This window comes from Dama dama, chromosome 14, assembly GCF_033118175.1.
Source record: "Dama dama isolate Ldn47 chromosome 14, ASM3311817v1, whole genome shotgun sequence".
Lineage (NCBI taxonomy): Eukaryota > Metazoa > Chordata > Mammalia > Artiodactyla > Cervidae > Dama > Dama dama.
Genome location: NC_083694.1, coordinates 17,787,642 through 17,808,644, shown reverse-complemented (window position 1 = coordinate 17,808,644; position 21,003 = coordinate 17,787,642). Strand labels below are relative to the sequence as shown.

General features: G+C 34.3%; 1 protein-coding gene across 1 annotated transcript in view; it reads left to right on the top strand.

Annotated features, from left to right (window-relative positions):
- USH2A (usherin) overlaps window positions 1–21,003 on the top strand; it is an 892,942-nt gene that overhangs the window by 87,953 nt on the left and 783,986 nt on the right. Inside the window, exons 4-8 of the mRNA XM_061161192.1 lie at window positions 1,579–1,642; window positions 4,334–4,628; window positions 5,539–5,723; window positions 6,192–6,413; window positions 7,547–7,640. Coding sequence (XP_061017175.1) covers window positions 1,579–1,642; window positions 4,334–4,628; window positions 5,539–5,723; window positions 6,192–6,413; window positions 7,547–7,640 — 860 coding nt within the window. The remainder of the gene's footprint in view (window positions 1–1,578; window positions 1,643–4,333; window positions 4,629–5,538; window positions 5,724–6,191; window positions 6,414–7,546; window positions 7,641–21,003) is intronic.

Genomic DNA, 21,003 nt, shown 5'->3' with positions numbered 1-21,003 from the left:
GTTGGGCTATAGTCCATGGGGTTTCAAAGAGTTGGACATGATTGAGTGACTAAACACAGCACACAAGAAATAAAAGGAATCTAAATTGGAAAGAAAGAAAAGAAAAACTGTTGCTGTTTGCAGATAACATGTTATTGTTGTTGTTCAATCACTAAGTCATGTCCAACTCTTTGCGACCCCATGGACAGTGGCATGCAGGGAAAACTATCACTATTTGCAGATAACATGTTATGGAAAACCTAAAGACTGCCCCCCAAAAGCTGTTAAAACTAATAAATAAGGCAAGTTGCAGTATATAAAATCAATATACAAAAATATGTTGTATTTCTATACACAAATAATGAACTATGAGAAAGAGAAATTAAGAAAACAATCACATTTACAGTTGCTTCAAATTGGTAAAGAATCTGCCTGCAATGCAGGAGACCTAGGTTTGATCCCTGGGTTGGTAAGATCCCCTGGAGAAGGAAATGGCAACCCACTCCAGTATTCTTGCCTGAAAAATCCCATGGACAGAGGAGCCTGGCAGGCTATAGTTCATGGGCTTGCAAAGAGTTGGACATGACTTAGTGACTAAACCACCACAAAAGCAAAATAGGAATAAATTTAACCAAGGAGGTAAAAGACCTATACATTAAAAACTATAAGACACTCATGAATGAAACTGAAGAAACAAATTAGTGGAAATTTATTTCTTATTCATAGCTTGGAATAGTTAATATTCTTGAAATATCCATCTTATCCAAAGAGTTAGTCTCTCAGTGGTGTCCAACTCTTTGAGACCCCATAGACTGTAGCCCAAAAGGCTCTTCTGTCCATGGGATTTCCCAGGCAAGAATACTGGAGTGGATTGCTGTTTCCTTCTCCAGGGGATCTTCCTGACCCAGGGATCAAATCCAAGTCTTCTCATTACAGGTAGATTCTTTACTATATATGCCACCAGGGAAGCCCCCAAAATGAAGACTGCAGCCCAGGAGACAGTACCTCTGATAGCTCTGAGAGACTGCTCCATCTTATCCAAAACAATCTATAAATTCAGTGGAGTTCCTTTCAAAATTCCAAGGGCATATTTCATAGAACTAGAACAAATAATTCTAAAAATTGTAGCAAACCACAAAAAATCATGAATTATCAAAATGATCTTGAGCAAGAAGAACAAAGCTGGAAGAGCCATCCTCTCTGTTTTCAAACTCTACTACAAAGCTATAGTAATCAACATTGTATGGTGTTGGCACAAAAACACACATGGATCAATGGGACAGAATTGAGAACACAGGAGTGTGCCAAAAAAAAAAAAAAAAACAAAACCTCATCAATACAGAGGACAGTTTACTGGTAACTGTAGGGGAATGTGGTTGAGAGGGGGTCAAAACTGATGAAGGGTGTCAACTTGTATAGTGATGGGTGATAACTAGATTTGTGGTGACCACTTTGTACTATATACAGATGTTGAATTATAATGCTCTACAACTGAAAATAATATGAATAAAAACATTTCATAGCTTTAAAAGAATTTCACTTGAACATTTGTCAGACATTGCTTGGAAAACTGAGATTTCACATATATATGTATTACAGGTTCAGAGCAGTTTGTTGGAAGAATGCAAGATTTTCAATTATACCAAGTGGCGCTTACAAACAGGTAAGCTGATTGAAAATTTTACACCTGAAATGTAAGGATAAATTCATTTAAGTAACAATATCATGAATATTTTAGCATTTTCCATCTTTACAGTATTTGGCGAACATCATCTAATTAATGTTTACGTTGTTTGCTTTGGCTTAGTCTATGGTTTTTATTCACTAGTGCTACTCTGTGGGTAACTCATAACATAAAATTGATCTAATTCTGCACAAATGATTTGTTTAAGAAAACTAGACTTTTGAACAAGTAGAACAAGTATATAGTTTAGGATGTTGTTGTTTTGTTGCTAAGTCATGTCTGACTCTCTTGAGACCCCATGAACTGTAGCCCACTAAGGGCCCCTCCATGGAATTTCCCAGGCAAGAATACTGAAGTGGGTTGCCATTTCCTTCTCTAGGGGATCTTCCTGACCCAGGGGCTGAACTCGCATGCCAGTTCTTTACCAATAAACCACAAGGGAAACCTGTATTTGAGATAAAAGTTAAGTGAAAGTTACTCAGTCATGTCTGACTCTTTGTGACCCCTTGGAATTCTCCAGGCCGGAATAATAGAGTGGGGGGATCTTCCCAATCCAGGGATTGAACCCAGATCTCCCACACAGCAGGCAGATTCTATCTCTTCTCCAGGGGGTCTTCCCGACCCAGGAATTGAACAAGGGTCTCCTGCATTGCAGGCGGATTCTTTACCAACTGAGCTATCAGGGAAGCCCCTTATACATTTGTTTAAATGTTCTGTTTGAAGTTGTTTCTGATACTTAAGAAACTGCTATATCTGCCTTTTAAAATTGCTTTGCTGAATTTGTAAGTACTAGAGAATGTAGAACAAAGGAAATGAGTACTTATATTGATGTATAGAAAAATCTCAAGAGACTGGACTACTAGACTTCAAGACAAGGAGAGTAAGTAATTTGAAGTATTGTTATATATTTCTATTTCCAGTGAACAAATCATTGTGTGGACTTGGCCTATATTTATTGAAGTATTTCTTCATCTTGAGAATAGGTAGGAAATCTTTCTTAGGTGTTTCTTAAGGCATGCATATTTCCATTCTCCTCAGAGAGTTCAAGGAAAATTCGGCCTGAGATATCCTCTGAAGTTTGTTTCCCGAGTTATGATTTGATGATATAATATTACATCATTGTATGAATATGTTGATCTTATTCACTTGCAAAAGAAGAATGTTTATTCATTTTTCTTCAAGGGAAATGTAGATTAGTATGGTGAATTTCCAATGACAGAACTAGTTCTTGTAAGTTTGAGAGGCATTGCTCTTGAGATGAAGTGATGATCTTATGTCCATTAAGAATATACACATTCTTTTAGTTAGTCTATATGATCCAGAGACGCCTGAATATAGGATGCTGTAACACTGAAACACTTTCTTAGGGAGATTTATGGCCACTAGTCTCACAATCATTTAGATAATTTTTGTCTAAAATTCTGAAGAGCAGCATTGCTAATAAAGATTTTCCTCAGATAACCATTTCACTGCATGGTCACTGTTGGCCCTATGCAACACATGATAACAAGTGAAAAGTATGAATGAGATTTAAAGAAAAAGGTGTGCCATTCTGTGTTTTAAGTGAGTGAAAAAGGTGCCCGCCTCCTCCATTTGCCCTTAGTGGGGTCTGAGAGAAGTCTGATCTCTCAACTTAGACCAGGGTTGCTCCCTACTCAGACCTGGCTTGCTGGTGTTGGCCTATCTGAAATGTCTGGAAAGGCATTATGTGGGAGAATGCCTATAAATAGAATGACTGATTTTGCTCTGCATCATATTGCCCTTAATGGAAAAATTAAATATATCTGCCTGAAATTGGCATTCTCCTTTGACTGCTGGCAGTGGTCATATGATCTGAAGCCATCGAAGCATTTTAGGGTGCCAGAATCTGTACTGATGACTCACAGGAAACCATTGACAAATGGATTTGGCCCCAGTCCCTTCTCCTAAAACAGCAGATAAAATAATTTTCTTAATTCTTTCCATGGATGAACGGGGGACCCTATCTATAACTCATTTTCAATACATTGTTGTTCACTCATAGTGATAAGTCAGCTTAACAATCTTATTTAATATGCCTTTCTTTTAATCAAAAATAGGCACAGTAAAATATTATATTTTAACAAATATCTTGATCAGTCAAGGACTTGTGCATGCTTCTTGATGTACAAAGTTAGCACTTAAGAATGTGCTGATTTTACACAGAGAATAGACTTGTGGTTACTTGTGGTAACTTGTGGTTACCAAGGGCGCAGGGTTTAAGGCAGGATACAGTGGGAGTTTGGGATTAGCAGATGCAAACTAGTATATTTAGAACAGATAAATAACAAGGTCCTACTGTACAGCAGAGGGTACTATATTCAATATCCTGTTATAAACTATGAATGGGGAAGATATAAAAAGCAATGTATGTGTACATATAACTGAATCACTTTGCTATACAGCAGAAATTGACAACTTTGTGAATCAACGATACCTCATTTTAAAAAATTCACTGTTTTTGATATACAGTTTTGAGCCTGCATATGTTTGACTAGGAATGACTTTGATTCTATGTAGTGTTTAGAAAACTATTAAGGCTAAATGTCTGCAAATCAAAACATCAAGATACTGATAGTCATTGGTAACCTCTTAGAAGTCCTGTCACTGTTGAGTTACTGGTCCTTACTATCTTCCTCTTAACTCCTACAGAGAGATTCAGGAAGTTTTCTCCGGAGATCCACCCAGATTGCATATCCAGTCACATTGCCGTTGCCCTGGCAGCCACCCTCGTGTCCATCGTTTGGATCAGCGGTACTGCATTCCTAATGATGCAGAAGACACAACCAAAAACAGGGTGTTACGGCTGAATCCTGAAGCCCATCCTCTTTCTTTTGTTAATGATAACAATATTGGTACTTCATGGGTGTCACATGTGTTTACAAACATGACCCAGCTTAGTCAAGGAGTGACTATTTCCATCGATTTGGAAAATGGACAATATCAGGTAATTCATAACAGTGAGATATGTGTTAGTTTCCTGTGCATATTTCAGCAAGTTACCACACATTTAATAGTTTTGCGATCATAAATTTATTCTCTTATAATTCTGAATATCAGAAGTATGAAATCAATGTTGACAGGGCCATGCTCCCTCTAAAGGCTGTAGGGAAGACTCCTTCTTCGCCTTCTCCAGATTCTTGTGGCTCCTGGCATTTCTTCATTTGTGGCAGCATAACTCCAATCTCTGCCTCCATGTTTCATGGCCCTCTTCCTTGTACATCCAGGATTACTTCACCTTGAGACCCCTAATTATATCTGCAAAGACCATATTTTCAAATAAGGTTGCAGTCACAAGTATCAAGAGTTGGGACTTGAACACATCTATTTGGAGAAACAATTTAACCAGCTGTAAAGTGAAAGCTGAATTAGGCAATTGAACATCACCTCATCAAAGTAGTGTATCATAACCTATAAAATAAAAATATTTCAAAGAAGATATACAGGCCCTAATTTTCTAGAGATTTGTATCAAAATCATATGAAATATTAAAACATTCTTTTCAATATTAAGTAGCACAGATTAATGAAAATCGCAGTCCTTATTGTAACTAACTGTAAGAAGAAATATATAACAATTATTTTATAGAAGTAATGTTTTGTTCATGTCTTTATATCAAATGTAATATTAATTTCCACTTTAATTTTTAAAATCCTTGAGAAGAGGGACATATGCACTATTGTACAATGTGTTGCCTTTACTGTAAGACTATGGAATTTCTGATGTCTAATGAATATTTGGTAATTGTCATTATAAGGAAGTAAGCTATTATGTTTGAACATAACAATTCTCGTGGTTTGATTTATACTGATGGGATCAAACTTAAAACTTCAATGACAATTAACATTCATTTTCAGGTGTTTTACATTATCATTCAGTTCTCTAGTCCACAACCAACAGCAATAAGGATTCAGAGGAAAAAGGAGGACAGCCTAGATTGGGAAGATTGGCAGTATTTTGCTAGAAATTGCAGCACTTTCAGAATGAAAAACAATGGAGATTTGGAAAATTCTGATTCTGTCAACTGTCTTCAACTTCCCAGGTATGAATATTTTTAAAATTTTTATCTTTGAATGCTTTTAGGAGTTAATTTGAATAGACTAATGTGCAGTAGTAACCCATATGCAAGCTAGCTAAGCTGGTAGAGACTTCCTCGACCACCAATTTTCTTGAAGATTTTTCTAAGACTGTTCCTTAAACTGAGTTTTAAACAATGTTTAAAATCCCTGTAAGATTTTATAGAGTAGCTCTTGCTTACAGTCTCACTTGTGCTTTAAAATTGATTTTCAGATTATCTACCAAGTTATATATATTAATAGGATTTTTATTATGTCCTCAGGGAAATGTTTTTACTATATTTTCTGGGATGCTCTCAATATTGCTTGTATATAAAATATATGAAATGTTTGTTTCCAAGAATGAAGAATTTAAGCTATTACTAATACTGTGTTATATGTCTGCTTTATCAAAAATATGAATAGCTTCTCATGATTTCAAATTTCATCAACAGTTTTACTCCATATTCCTGTGGTAATGTCACCTTTAGCATCCTAACACCTGGACCAAATCATCGTCCTGGATACAATAATTTCTATAATACCCCATCTCTTCAAGAGTTCATTAAGGCCACACAAGTACGACTTCATTTCCATGGACAGTACCATACAACTGAGACTCCTGTCAGCCCCAGACACAGATACTATGGAGTCAATGAAATTACCATCACTGGAAGGTAGTGTTCATGACCAAGGTTTTGAGTGTGCTTTTCATGATGAATCTTGTTTCTGACAAATTTTTGTCATACTCATTTAAAAATACATTAGCCTTTTACAGCAAATCAGATTCCAGTCTCCATGTATTGAAATTGTTTCCTATTCTAAGATTTTTGGGGGAGATTTGTATGTGAGTCTTTGCTGTACATAATATCACATTGTTAGGAAATCAATTTTCAAAAGCTGTTGGGTTTAGAAGTTATGATACCCTGAATCCAACTTAGAAAAGAATTGCTGAATATTTTGCTTATTTTTTTCTGGAACATAATTTTCAAGTATTCTTGAAATCAAAGAGAAGAAGCTAGATTTGAAGTTACAACTGTAGTAGCAGCTAGTTTGTAAGTATTGAGCTTGATCTCTGTAAGTTCACAATTCACAGTTTTATGAGGAATATCTATTTTCCTATAAAGGAATAAAGGAAAATTCTAGGACACTCTAAGTAATTTATAAATATCTGGCTCTAGTAGAGAACAAAGTTAAACAAATGAATAGTTGGAAAACTACAAGATAGCATACTCCCTAGTATGGAAATGCAGCATATATAGTCTCTACTTAGAATTACTTTGTGCTAGAAGAATGATATATCCTGTGAATAAAGCACATATTTAAAAGCAGATTGGAATATCAACATATAAATGTTATTTGTTAAGTCATAGCACAATGAAAAAATAGCTGTTAAATTTTCACCATCTAATTTTGAGGAAAAAGACAAATTGAAGTGTGTTAACTTTATCCTTCAGTTTATTCTGAACTTTGTAGTCTCGATTGTGTTTTCTTCAGTAGTTACAGTAAATGCCTTTTCATGACAGGTTTGCCACATGGTTAATATTAGTATAAACAACTCAGAATGAGTTTGAAAATCAACTTCACAAACAACGTGGTTTGGATATTGATGAAAATCCTTCCAATACTTCAGTGTTAATTTAAAACTGTTATGAATATTATCCATATGATTAAAGAGGAACTGAATTTTGTGTTGATTAATAACCTTGCCTCTTGTTAAATTCGCATAGTGGTTACATACATAGATCTTTAAATATACTCACAGTTGAATTGGTGTTTCTAAGGAGTTGTCTGATGCTCATGTCCACAGATGTCAGTGCTATGGTCATGCCAATCGCTGTGACACAACAAGCCAGCCCTATAGATGCCTCTGCTCTCAGGAGAGTTTCACTGAAGGACGTCATGTGAGTTCTGTTTATGCATGGGAATCTCAGAAAAGTGGATGGGATGTTGAATATAAATCCTTTAAACTTGACTTGGTCTAACTTCTCCTTATGAGTAAAAGTAAATTGATATGAACTTAAACTGTTAATTATTTCAGAAAACATTTTCATAGAGAAAAATGAAAGCTATGAGTAAAGTTGAAAACTTTATTTAAAAATACTCTGTGTGAGAAATAACAACTAATACTAAACCCAGAGGTTTTCTTTTTCCTTTTTTTTCTGTTTCATTAGCATTATCATATTTTATAAAACAACTTTTAAGGCATATAAATAGATGGAACTAAGAAAAGGATCAGATTGCTACACCTAAAGGGTACATTTGTGCAAAGGTATATAAAGAGATCTTTATGTGATTGCATCAATCAAGTTCAATTTATTGCTGATATCAGGAATTTTAATTAATAGTTAATTTGAAAATCTATAGTAAAATCACTTAGAAGTTACATTGCTTTAGTTTGTCTCTAATCATCAGGGTAAGTTTCATACTTGAAGTGGAAATTTAGCTTCATCTTTAGGAATAAGAAGTAAATGAAAAAAAAGTTGAGAGAGATTTGTTAGAAATAAATATTCAGCATAAACATCAGTAACAGATGATATGAAAGAGGGTTATAGCAGCAGAAACAGGGTTACAGCAGAAATAAAAGTAGAGTATGGCATCTTCAATAAATGGTGTTTGAAGCAATTGGCTGCCAATTTGTAAGAAAATAAAGTTACCTACCTCATGACATGTATAAAAATCTAGGTGCTTAAAAAATTAAATGTAAAAACAACTGTAAATTTATGAAAATAAAGATTAGAACAATATTTCTAAATTTCAGGTGGGGTCTATATAAGCAAAACATGAAATACAAAAGAAAGAAGCATATCAGGAGTCATAAAAAATACTGACATTTTGTCATACAAGTATTCTTTATAAGTGAAGCCTTCTCTGGTGTCTCAGATGGTAAAGAATCCGCCGGCAATGTGGGAGACCTGGGTTCAATCCCTGGGTTGGGAAGATCCCCTGAAGGAGGGCATGACAGCCCACTCTAGTATTCTTGCCTAGAGAATCCCCATGGACAGAGGAGTCTGGCGGGCTACAGTCCATAGGGTTGCAAAGAGTCAGACACGACTAAGCGAATAAGCACAGCAGTGAAAAGTGATGGAGCTGATTGAAAATATTTAACAGATAGAGATTTGAGATCTCTCTAAAAAGGAAACGCACACCATTCTACCTACAACTACAGATGACGCTTCTGATACCAGATATATGTTTTTTTTCCCCTACACCAAGCAATTCAGTTCTCTATGGATACCAACTGGGTGTCCTACAATTTAATTCAGTTCTGACACTGACTGGAGTTAGCACAGACCTCATGGGTTTAGAGCTTAGTCCTAGAAGATCTCACTCACTTTAGATGCCAACTGCAAGTAGTGCGTCCCCAGGTTAACTACAACTTCTGTCCGACTTAGCTACAAATTAGGAGTTCCCCTAATGCACTCCTTGAGCTTGATAATTTGCTAGAAAAGCTCACAACACTCAAGCAAATAGTTTACTTATTAGATAGCCATTTTTTATAAAAGGATGCAACTCAAGCAAGCCCAGATGGAAGGGATGCACAGAGAAGGTCAGGAGGAAGGGGAACAGAGTTTCCATGCCCTCTCTGAGCATGCCACCCTCTCAGCACCTCTATGGGTTTAGCAGTCTGCAGGCTCTCAGAACCTTTTCAGTTAGAATTTTTGTGGATACTTCATTACACATGATTTATTTAATCATTGGCCATTGAACTTGACCTTGAGCCCTTCTCACTTCCCTGGAGATCTAGAGGTGAGGCGGAAAGTTCCATTCCTCTGACCGCTTGGTTGTCTTCCCAGGCACCAGCCCTTATTCTTAAGGTGTTTCCAAAAATCATCTCATTAAAATAAACTCAGGTGGAAAGGCACTTGTTATGAATATAAGCATATTTTTTACCTTTTTGTTCTGGAACTATTTTAGGAACTGGGAATAGAAACCAAGTCTATAACAAAATATGCCCCTATCACTCTTACCAGTTAGGAAATTACAAGTTTTAGGAGCTGTGTGCCAGAGACAAAAAATATGTATTTTACTATGCCACAATCCCTAATACACAAAGAATGCTTAAAGAATACCAAGGAAAATAATTAATAGTATTTGTTGTTCAGTCACTCAGTCATGTCCAAATCTTTGCAACCCTATGGACTGCAGCACATAGGGTTCCCTGTCCTTCACTACCTCCCAGAGTGTGCTCAAACTCAAGTCTATTGAGTCAGTGATGCCATCTAAACATCTCATCCTCTGCCGCCCTCTTCTCCTGCTCTCAGTCTTTCCCAGCATCAAGGTCTTTTCCAATGAGTTGATTCTTTAAAACAGGTGGCCAAAGTATTGAAGCTTCAACTTCAGCATTAGTCCTTCCAATGAATATTCAGGGTTGATTTCCATTAGGATTGACTTGTTTGATATCCTTGCTGTTGAAGGTAATAATATTAAGGGGTTAATATATTAACAAGCAATTTACAAAGAAGACAATTTTCAACAAATGCATCAAAGTTTACCAACTTCAGTTTTAATTAGGAAAGTGCAGATTATAATAAAATTTTATTTTTAGTCTATCAGATTAGCAACAAATTTCAAAATTGATGACATTTAGATTTGCGAGAATATGAATTTTTAATATAACATTGGTGGAACTCCCAACTGGTACAAAATTTTTGGAGGATTATATTGCCATGTGTATATTAAATTAAGGGCCTTCCCTGGTGGTTCAGGCAGTGCAGGAGACCCAGGTTCAAATCCCTGGGTCGAGAAGAAGAAGGGAAGGGCTCCCCACTCCAGTATTCTTGCCTAGGAAATCCTATGGACAGAAGAGCCTGGTGGGCCACAGTTCATGGGGTCACAAAGAGTCAGACATGACTGAGTGACTAACACGTTCACATGTATTAAATTCAAGTTGTAAATACAGTGGATTACTTTATGTAGTTGTTATTCTAAAAAGCAGTTCTTCATTGACAAGAGTATGGAATGGTTATATTTGTATCTTTTGTTATATAAATATGAGATTAAACATTAGTGCATTTTAGCTTTTAAAATGGCAGCACTGTCTCTTGACTCTCATATGACTCTCGTGCTTTCCTGCCTTCTAGATCTTCCCCTGACTTGTGTTTTGTTAGTCACTTCACTTCTCTGTGTAGTTTGTTTTAGAATTTCATGGAATATCTTGTTTTAAAAACCATCTGTAAAGGATTTGACAAACTCCATTTTTGTCTTCTGATATTCTTAATCTAGTTTGTTTTCAACTACAACATTAGTGTGTATAGTTCAATGGCAAGAATAATTTCTGAGATGCGGCATTCCTCTGGTACATTTATTTATTTATTTATATTTTTTTTTCAAGAATTTTAATTCTCTTAAACTGTTAGCACTTTTTTTTACAACTTGTTTGAGACAACAATTATTAAACCATGCAATTCATGCATTTAATGGGTACGGTTCAATGGTTCTTAGTATTTTCATCAGTTTAGTTGCTTAGTCCTGTCTGACTCTTTGTGACCCCATCCTCTGACATATTTAGAATGTCTTGCTAATCTTCTGTTTCAGCTTAGGGTCTTTGATTTGATTACAGCCACCTTTCTTTCTATGTGCTCAAACCAAAACTTCCACATTCTAATTCAGATGTTCATTTGACCATATTCTCCAGATCATGGATTTATATTGCTGAATTTTTTATTTATACATTTAGTCTTTGCCACTAGTTAATCGATTTGAAGGAAAGAATCTTCTATATTTTTCAGATATCTAACACTGAAGTCTTTGAGTGTGATTGTATTAGTATATCATGAAAAGATCTCTAAACATTGATTTTAATGTTTATATGGCTTACCATATTGTCACAAAGGGAAATTATTTTAATTAACTTCATTGATTCACTCTTTATTCAGCTGTAATTGTGTATTTAAATTTTGGGCACTTTGATTTGCTCTTGATATTAAAGTGACATTTATACTGTTTTTCTTAGTGTTGTCTCCTTTTGATCATTTAAAATAGACACTCCTTTTTTTGCAGTCAGTGATTTCTTTTATAACCTCACTCCTCCTCCCCAAGTCCACTAATAACTCAATTTAAAAATGCTCTGGGATGAATTGAGTAGGACACTTTGATATGAATAGGTCTAGTATATGAAGACTGAGGACTGCCTAATACTTTCATTTGATACATTGTTTTTTGAGCGTCTCTTGCTTTATTTTGGCTGGTTAGTTCCTCTACCCTTTTCTCATCCCCATCTCCCTTCCTATTCATGCCCCATCCCATATTTTTCCCTTTTCTCTCTCTAAATGCTCACAGTTCAGTGATTGATATCTTATGATTCTTGGGTGATTTCATGCTTCCTCTTAAAAATAGAGCCATTAAATGAGTCAAGGCTCTTGATTGGTTTCAGAAGTCAAGTTGGGATTTTCAGACTTGGTCTCAGGTGGTGACTGTTGAATTATGAACTAGTGAAATAATTAACTATAATTTATGTTGAGAATATGTTTTAATGCTTCTTATTTAGACATTAAGTGCCTTTTGAAAACAAAAGTTTAAAAGTTGACTCTTCTGTTATCTTCCTTCTTGTAGTATTTTGATAATTCATGAATTGTACCATAAATAAAAGAGCAACAAATATCATTCACTTCCTTCCCAAATGCAACTGAAGGGAAAAAGTCAATAAACTGTTAAGCTGAATGATTTCTCAGTCCTATGATATTTTCAATAGTGTGTTGAAAATGAAGAATGATTTTATAAGGTATTCATAGCATGACCTTTTCTTTTGTTATCATTCTAGATATTTTAATACATGTGGGACTTATATTTGAAAAACTGGCCCTACAATAATTTGAAAATATACTTATTCAAGTGTTTTTCACGTCGTTCCACTTTTTAAACAACAAGTTTTAATATAAGCCATTCATATCCTATTGAAAACAATGTTCTCTTTAAAGATCTGGACATAATCCAAAAGGAGTGTCTTCAATTTCACAGTATTATGCTAGCCATTAATAATATTACTCAATAAACAGGACTTTTGTGACTTATATTACAGCCATTTGGCAAACAGATGAAAACGTAAGCCTTGAGAATATGCCAGTTCTTGGCAATTGTCAGTCCTATGAGAAAGTGTTTTTAGCAGAAGTGAAAATGAATGAAATTGGGGTAATGGAATGGTGAAATCAGAAGTGTGTCCATATACATAGTCATTCTAGAGAATTTTCTGTAAAATATTCTTTGCTTGTAAAGTTGATGTTGCAAAGTGGTGGTCCTCAGGTGGGAACAGTGTTCAATTTTTTAATTTCCAAGAAGAGTTTTCACCTTCCTTCCTTCCATCTTTTTATTACATCTCTTGAGTTCTCTTAATTAGAAAGTAGTCCAACACTGCCCCCGTTCCCTATGGTAACAGCTGGCTAACTCGTGGTAGCAGTTACCCTCTCTAGAGCATTATCACTCTTCACTTGCCACTGTGTTTACTACTATCCTTAGCCTTATATCTTGGTGACCTCATTCATGTTAACTATCTGGTCTTCAGACAATTTTAAGCTTGTAAACCCTAAAAAATAAAACTTACTCTAATACTTGAGACTTATACTAGTAGTTAGAACACATTATTGATTATTCTGGGTATAGTAAGATCAGCCGTCTATTTCATTGCTCCTATTTATTTTGTCCACTCATAAAGTTAAAAAAAAAAAAACCTAACAAATAACCCAAAACAACTCAATATCTATAACCAAAGATACCATTGATTCTAAGGCGAACTTAAAGTCATACTTACTTTTCTTAAACATTCTACTGCTTTTTGTGAAACTTAAAATATTTATCTCGAGGAGACTCACTGACTGTCCTCAGTGCTGTTGGACTAGGAACTCTGACATATTTTGGCATGGTATTGGCAATTTTAAGACTTTAAACACAATGTATTATGATTTGAGCATAATGTATTATGGTTGCCATAAATAATAATAGCATATTTCTTTAACTGAGAAAAATTTTGAGCATTTGTCACATTTCTTCCCTCCAAATGGCTAAAGCAGTGAGTAGTTAATTTGCTGGTCCATTTTAGGATTAATCTATGGCAAACAAATGCCAACAGACTAGGTACTATTCAATGACTTTTGAGCAGAGTTGAATGTTTTAAAGTAGATTTCAGGATTACATGGCATCAGGCTTCCATAGATCATATGATTGTTGATACTGTTTTAAAATGCTTAATTTTTTTTTTTTTGCTTTTTAGTTTGATGTTTCCATTTGTTTATTTTTTTTCCATTTATTTTTATTTGGAGGCTAATTACTTTACAATATTGTAGTGGTTTTTGCCATACATTGACATGAATCAGCCATGGATTTACAAAAAAAAATAAAATAAAATGCTTAATTTATTTGACTAATAATTGTCACTTATACATGTATTTTTAATTTTTAAATGGTTTTTTGATATAATTATAAATTCATATACTGGTAAGTATCATTTTTAATATGAGTTCAAAGAGTAGTGTAAGGATTCATTTTATGGGGAAAAAACCTTGTGCACTTGAAAGACAGTTTTTTTTCTTTTTTTTTTTCTTTTTTTTTGCTTTTTGTTGTGTATGTGTGTGTGTTTGTGGGGCGAGTGCTAACTCTAGCAAGCAATTCCTGAAGTCAGGACATCAGCTTCAACATCTGGAGGTAAAGCAGCATTGATTACAGTCTTTCCTTAAGTCCTAATGTCAGCCTGCGTCCAGAGTGGCAGGGGTGTATGACTGTTGCCCCAGTGGCAAGTATTTTTACCCATCACTTTTCCTTTAATCTTCACAAAAGCAAAGTTTTTGTGCTTTCCTGCTATCGATACCAAAGGCAGGCCTTTGTGGAATATGTTCCTAATAAAGAGTAGGAGATCAAGGGTCAGAAAAAAAAAGAAGTAATACAAATATTTCTTGATCTCTTTACCAAATTTGACATATAGGAATATCTTGTTTTTTCTTTATAGAGTAACTTTCTTGAAGTATGATTTGCATACAATAGATTATACCCATTTAAAAATGTATAGTTTGAGTTTTGGCAAATGTATAACCTTGTTGTAGTAACCACCGTGATCAACATATAGAACCTTTTCCTCTCCGCAAGCTCTCTTTTGTGCTCCTTTGTAGTCAATATCTCCCCGCCAACCCTGTTTGAAGAAACCACCATTTTGTCATTGTAGATTAATTTGCCTGCTCTAAAATTTCATATCAAGGAGTTATTCAATAAATATTATTTTGATATATAGACTTCTAAATCCCACTCCACTCCAACTCCTTTTTACTTTTTAGATCATTTCCTAACTAGTCATATTAGCTTTATCGTAAAAAAGTACTTCTGGTCCACCTGCTCAGGAAGTCCATTATAAATTTCAAAAATATGTGTTAAGTTCACAAGTGCAGAATGCAACCTAGGAATTGGAAACTTGTGTATGGAACTAACTAGTATATGTCAGATAACATGGTGGCATAGCTACAATATAGGCATGACTTCTTTTCTCCTCTGGAACTTTATTTACCTGTTCTAAGAGTTCAAGTATTGATAGAATCTAGCTTTAAGAAAAGTGTTGGCAGTTGAAACTTGCATCCTGAGAGTTTTTCATTTTCTTTTAATAGCCGTGTTCACCTCTCAAGGGCTCTGGTCCAAGAATGATGCAATGATCAGTGCCTCTGCCAAGCAATGGCACTTTGTTGGCTGCTTAACTATTCTTTCATCATTTTGTGACATCATTATCTGCAAGGGTGGCCAAGCATTCATGGAGCAATTTATTAGTAACCATGAATACTCCTTTATTCTTTGGCTCTGATTTGTGACCCTTTTATAACATTAATCTTGGATTTTATGAATTAACTAAGAGCAAACTATCAGTATGCATTTTGTTGGTATTATAAATAGCAGAGCCAGCTTAGAACATTTTATATAATAACCCTTTCTACCATTCAACAATTTGAATGGTGCCATCGTCACACTCTACATTGATTTTTATGTAAATGAGTATTTCCTGTTATTTTAGAGAGCATGTTCCTTTATGGAACTAAAGTCCAGAGGTATGAGTCATCATGACTAACTTGTGTCATATTTTTATTACACATTGAGCTTTACTACTTGTGTTTTCTATTGGCTAACAGAAATTTTTTACTCTAAATGTATTTCATTTTATATTATAGTTTTGTAACACTAATGAATTCATTTTCATGTAACTAGCATCCAGGCACTTTATATAATAGAATCTACATTAGATCTTCACTTCATGAATCAAAATCAAGAATTTCATTTCCTATCTAACACATGGACGATATTATTAATCTTTGAAAAACACTTATTCTTGTTTCCCTGAGATAGGTGTGTACATAAGCACCTTGAAAATGTAAGTTTAAAACAAGAAAAAGAGGTTAAGAGCAAGGGGATAGATTAAGACAGCTTTATAGAATAGAGGTGATGAGCATATAAAAAATGAAGACGTGGTATTTAAAGGGATAAGGGTAAAGAATTGGCAAAAGTTGAGTAATGACATGATCCTTCTGAATCCTAAATAGGCTATGAAAAATACACTGATAATATATAGTGATTCTGATGATTACCAAAGACCAAGAGTAAATCCTAAAAAGTAGCCAGAGAAAAAGATAAATTATTTATAGATATGAATTTATAAGAAATTGAAACTTTGGATATCTCAATCCATGATAGAAGCCAAAAAAAAAGACAGTGGGATAGTACCTCTGAAGTGCAAAGACAAAGTAACCAACAAACCTAGGATTATATTTGTAGTTAAACTATCATTTAGACACAAGGGAGAAAAATGACACTTTATGTCTGACAAAAATTTATCAACTTTATCACTGGTGTGGATTCACTAAGAAAATTTTTAAGGATATATTTTATAAAGAAATAGAATTATTTCAGGAAAAAGGCCTGATAGGCAAAAGTTAACTGTGAGCAAGCAAACTAGCCAATAAGCTAGGTTAAATAATAATCTCATTTGATAATATATTAAATAATAAATGTAAACTCAGTAATAGTATGTGGTAGAGTTTATAAAAATAGCATGATACTATTTAAATGGACATCAAAAATATTATTAAGGGGAAGGAAAATATCTTACTCCATCCCCTTCTAGTCATCCTGCTGCACCTAACAGGTCAGATTGAAGGACTGTCATACTCTCATTGAAAGACTGAGACCTATTTATAGGGCCATAGAACACTTCTCTGACCCCATATCTTACCACCACATTCACTAAAGGCCTTCTTTTCTGCAGTTTTCTTCAATCCAATCCATCATTATTTTTTTTTAATTAGCATACTAAAAGGCAAAAATGCAGTTTAAAGAGACAGAGCAAATATCAGATTCAGATTCAAACATAGCAGAAATGTTGGAATTACCAGGTTGTGAATTTAAAGCAACTATGATTAATATGCTACAGGTTCTAATGGGAAAATTATATGCAACAATAAATGGGTAATAGAAGCAGAAAGATCTTAAAAAAGAAATGTTAGAGATCAAAAACAATGCAGTAGAAATGAAGAATATCTCTGATGGATTCATTAGTAGATTGGGCAAGCCTGATGAAAGAATCTCTGAATTTGAGGATGTGTGAATAGAAACTTCCAAAACTAAAAAGCAAAGAGGAAGAAAAGAGTTTAAAAAGGAAGAATATCCAAGAACTTTGAGATAATTACAAAAGATGTAATATGCATAATGGAAATATCAGAAAGAGAAAAAAGTGAAAAAGAAGAAATATTTGAAGTAATAATAATTGGGAATTTCCTACATTAAAGTCAGATAGCAACACACAAATCCAGGAAGCCTGAAAACAGTAAGCAAAATCAACTAAAAAAATTTACACCCTGACATATCATAGTCAGGCCTCTCACATTGCAGGCAGAGTCTTTACCATCTGAGCCACTAAGGAAGCCCCCATATCATAGTCAAACTACAGGAAATCAAAGATAAAGAAGAAAAGCCTGAGAAGAAACTACAAAGAAAAAAAACCCATCTAACCTACAGGGGAACAAAGATAAGAATTACTTCTGACATCTCAGATACCAGTAAGCAAGAGAAATTAAATATTTCAAGTTTTGAGAGACACAACACACCAACCTAGAATTCTGTAACCTGAAAAATGAATCCTTCAAAAGTTAGGGAGAAATGAAACAAAATTGAGGGAATTTGTTATCAGTAGACTTGTTTACAAGAAATGTTGAAAGTTCATTAGAGAGAAGAAAAGCTATATAAATCAGAAGCTTGGATCTATATAAATAAACGAGATGACTTACAGAAGAAAAAAGTGACGGTAAAATAAAAACATTTTAAAAAATTTTAATTGATCTAAAAGATAATAATTTGATCAAAATAATAATAGCATAATATGCTCATGTATTAGCAAATGAAATAGCAACAAGGATTTGAAGAGAGGACATAGGAGTGCTATTTTATTTTAAGATATTTATCCTACCCATGAAGTGGTATAGTGTTATATGAAAGGGGACTTAGAATAGTTGTAAATATTGTAAATTAGTTGTAAATGTATATTGCAAACTCTAAGGACATCGATTTTTTTAAAAAAGTAAAAAATAATTGATATGCTGAGAAAAGACAAAATGGAATCACATAAAATGCACAATCAAGACAGCAAAAGCAGAAAAAGTGGAAGATAAAAATAGAATCAAAGAGTGAAAGTAATAGAAAACAGTAACAGATACAATAGATATTACTCCAAATATGTCAGTAATTACTTTAAACATTAATGGCCTAAATATCAATTAAAAGGGTTTGGCAAAGAAGATCAAAAACATGACAAAACTATGTGTTGTCCTTAAGAAATCCATGTTAAATATAAAGACACATATAGATTAAAAGAATAAAGATTTGTATGTTAACACTAATCAAAAGAACTCTATAGTAAACACTGAAATGTTAACTTTAGAGCACAGTTAACAGAAAGGAAAATTATCAGTGATAAAATGGGGTATTACATAATGGTAAAAGGGTCAATTGTGAGGAGACACAACAATCCTTAATGTATATGTATCTAACAACAGAACATCAAAATATGTAAGGCATAAACTGGTAGAAATGGTAAAAGAAATAGACGAAGTCACTATCATAGTTAGAGACTTCCAAACCCCTCTGTCAGAAATGGGCAGATCCAGTAGGCAGGAAATCAGGAAGGAAATTCAACAATACTTTCAATCAACTGGATTTAATTGAACACCTGTAGATTACTATATACAACAATTGTAGCATACACGTTCTTCTCAAGCCCACATGAAACATTCACTAGATTAACCACATTCTGAGCCACAAAATTATACCTTAACAAACTTAAATCGTGCAATGTGTGCTCTTAGGTCACTTGTTTCAAATTTGGGAGGATATTTTACCCCAGGAACTGTAACCTGTAGGCTACTCTATCCATGGGATTTCTCCAGTCTAGAAACTCGAGTGGGTTGCCATTTCCTTCAGGGGATCTGCCCTGGCCCAGGGATTGAACCTAGGTCTCCTGCATTGCAGGCAGATTCTTTACCAACTGAGCCACCAGGGGAGCTCATAGGATATATTGGAGTACCTATGGTCTTCCCTGATGTCTCAGCTGGTAAAGAATCGCCTGCAATGCAGGAAACCCTGGTTTGATTCCTGGGTCTGGAAGATCCCCTGGAGAAGGAATAAGCTACCTACCCACTCCAGTATTCTTGGGCTTCTTTGGTGGCTCAGGTGGAAATGAATCTACCTGCAATGCAGGAGACTTGGGTTCGACCCCTGAGTTGGGAAGATCCCCTGGAGGAGGGCATGGCAATCTACTTCAGTATTCTTCTGTCCATGGAGAATTCCATGGACAGAGGAGCCTGGCGGACTACAGTCCATGGGGTCGCAAAGAGTCGGACAAGACCGAGCGACTAAGGACAGCACAGGCTTGAATACAGTTTAACATGATACTGATGCTGAGGTTGTGAGATATATACCTAAAACACAAGCACACAGAAAGTTTGAAAATGTAAGAAAACTCACTTAAACTATATTCATATTAGATAAAATAGACTTTAAAAATTTATTAGAGATAAAACATCCATTACATATAATGGATAAAAAAAATACAATTCTAAATTTATATACATCTTCAAGATTCAAAAATATAGAGCAAATTTTGACAGAACTGGAAGGTGAAATTGACAAATCTGCCATCAGTATAGATGACTTTAATTGATCAAACAGCCAGTCCAAACACAAATAAGAAAACCTTAGTAACTAAGTATTGAACTAATTTGAAGCCTGAACTAATAGGTTCCTGTATCCAGCTGTGAAAAATACACATTCTTGTCAAGATCACATAGAAAATTTAGAAACATTGATCTTGTATTAATCAATAAAGATGGTTTCAGCATATTATATAGAATTTTTATTCAGAACACATTGTAGGCATTAAGTATATAGTCCTCAGTGAATGAATGCATTTAATCATTTCATTATTATATAAATTCATCAAGAAAATAGAATAAGAAAACATTGCAAACTAAAATTATGAATTTTTCATTAATCTGATAAAATTGTATTGGGTACTCATCTACTGAGAAATAGGTTTGTATCTCTGAGAAAACCACAATTCTTATTCTTGAAGAGTTTCTTTACATTCTCTTAAATTGGTGTTGGGAATAGGAGAGTCAACAGCTATATAAAGTTAAATATATAGCATGTTAAGTTTTTATCTGAGGGCACATATCTTTTTTTGAATTCTGTCAATAGAAGTGAGGAGGCCAGGAAACAAAGTCAAAAAAGGACAAAGTACAAATAAAGAAAACTTATAGATCATTCTCACTAGGAAACATAAGCCTAAAAATTTTAAAATAACAGACCAAACTAGCTATTTATAAAAACAATAACTTATAGTAGCCAAATCAAGTTTCTTCCACAAATGCAAGTGAAACTTGGCATTAAAAATTAATTAATATAATTTACTACATTAACCTATGAAGGGAGGAAAAACATGCTCATTTCAATGTATTTGGAGAAAACAGTTGATAACGTTTAGTATCCATCTAGATTAATATTTTCAGCATAGTTGAAGCAGACTCCCTTAATCTGATAAAAAAAAAGCCTACAAATTTCTTTAAACAACGGTATACATAATGGTGGTTTACTTTAGGTCTGGATTCATGTTGAGGTTTGACAGAAAACAACAAAATTATGTAAAGCAATTATTCTTCAACTAAAAAATAAATAAATAAAAAGACTGTCTGTTATTTGACATATTTTTGAAGGATCTAGCCAGCTCAGTATGATAAGAAAAAGAAATAATCACTT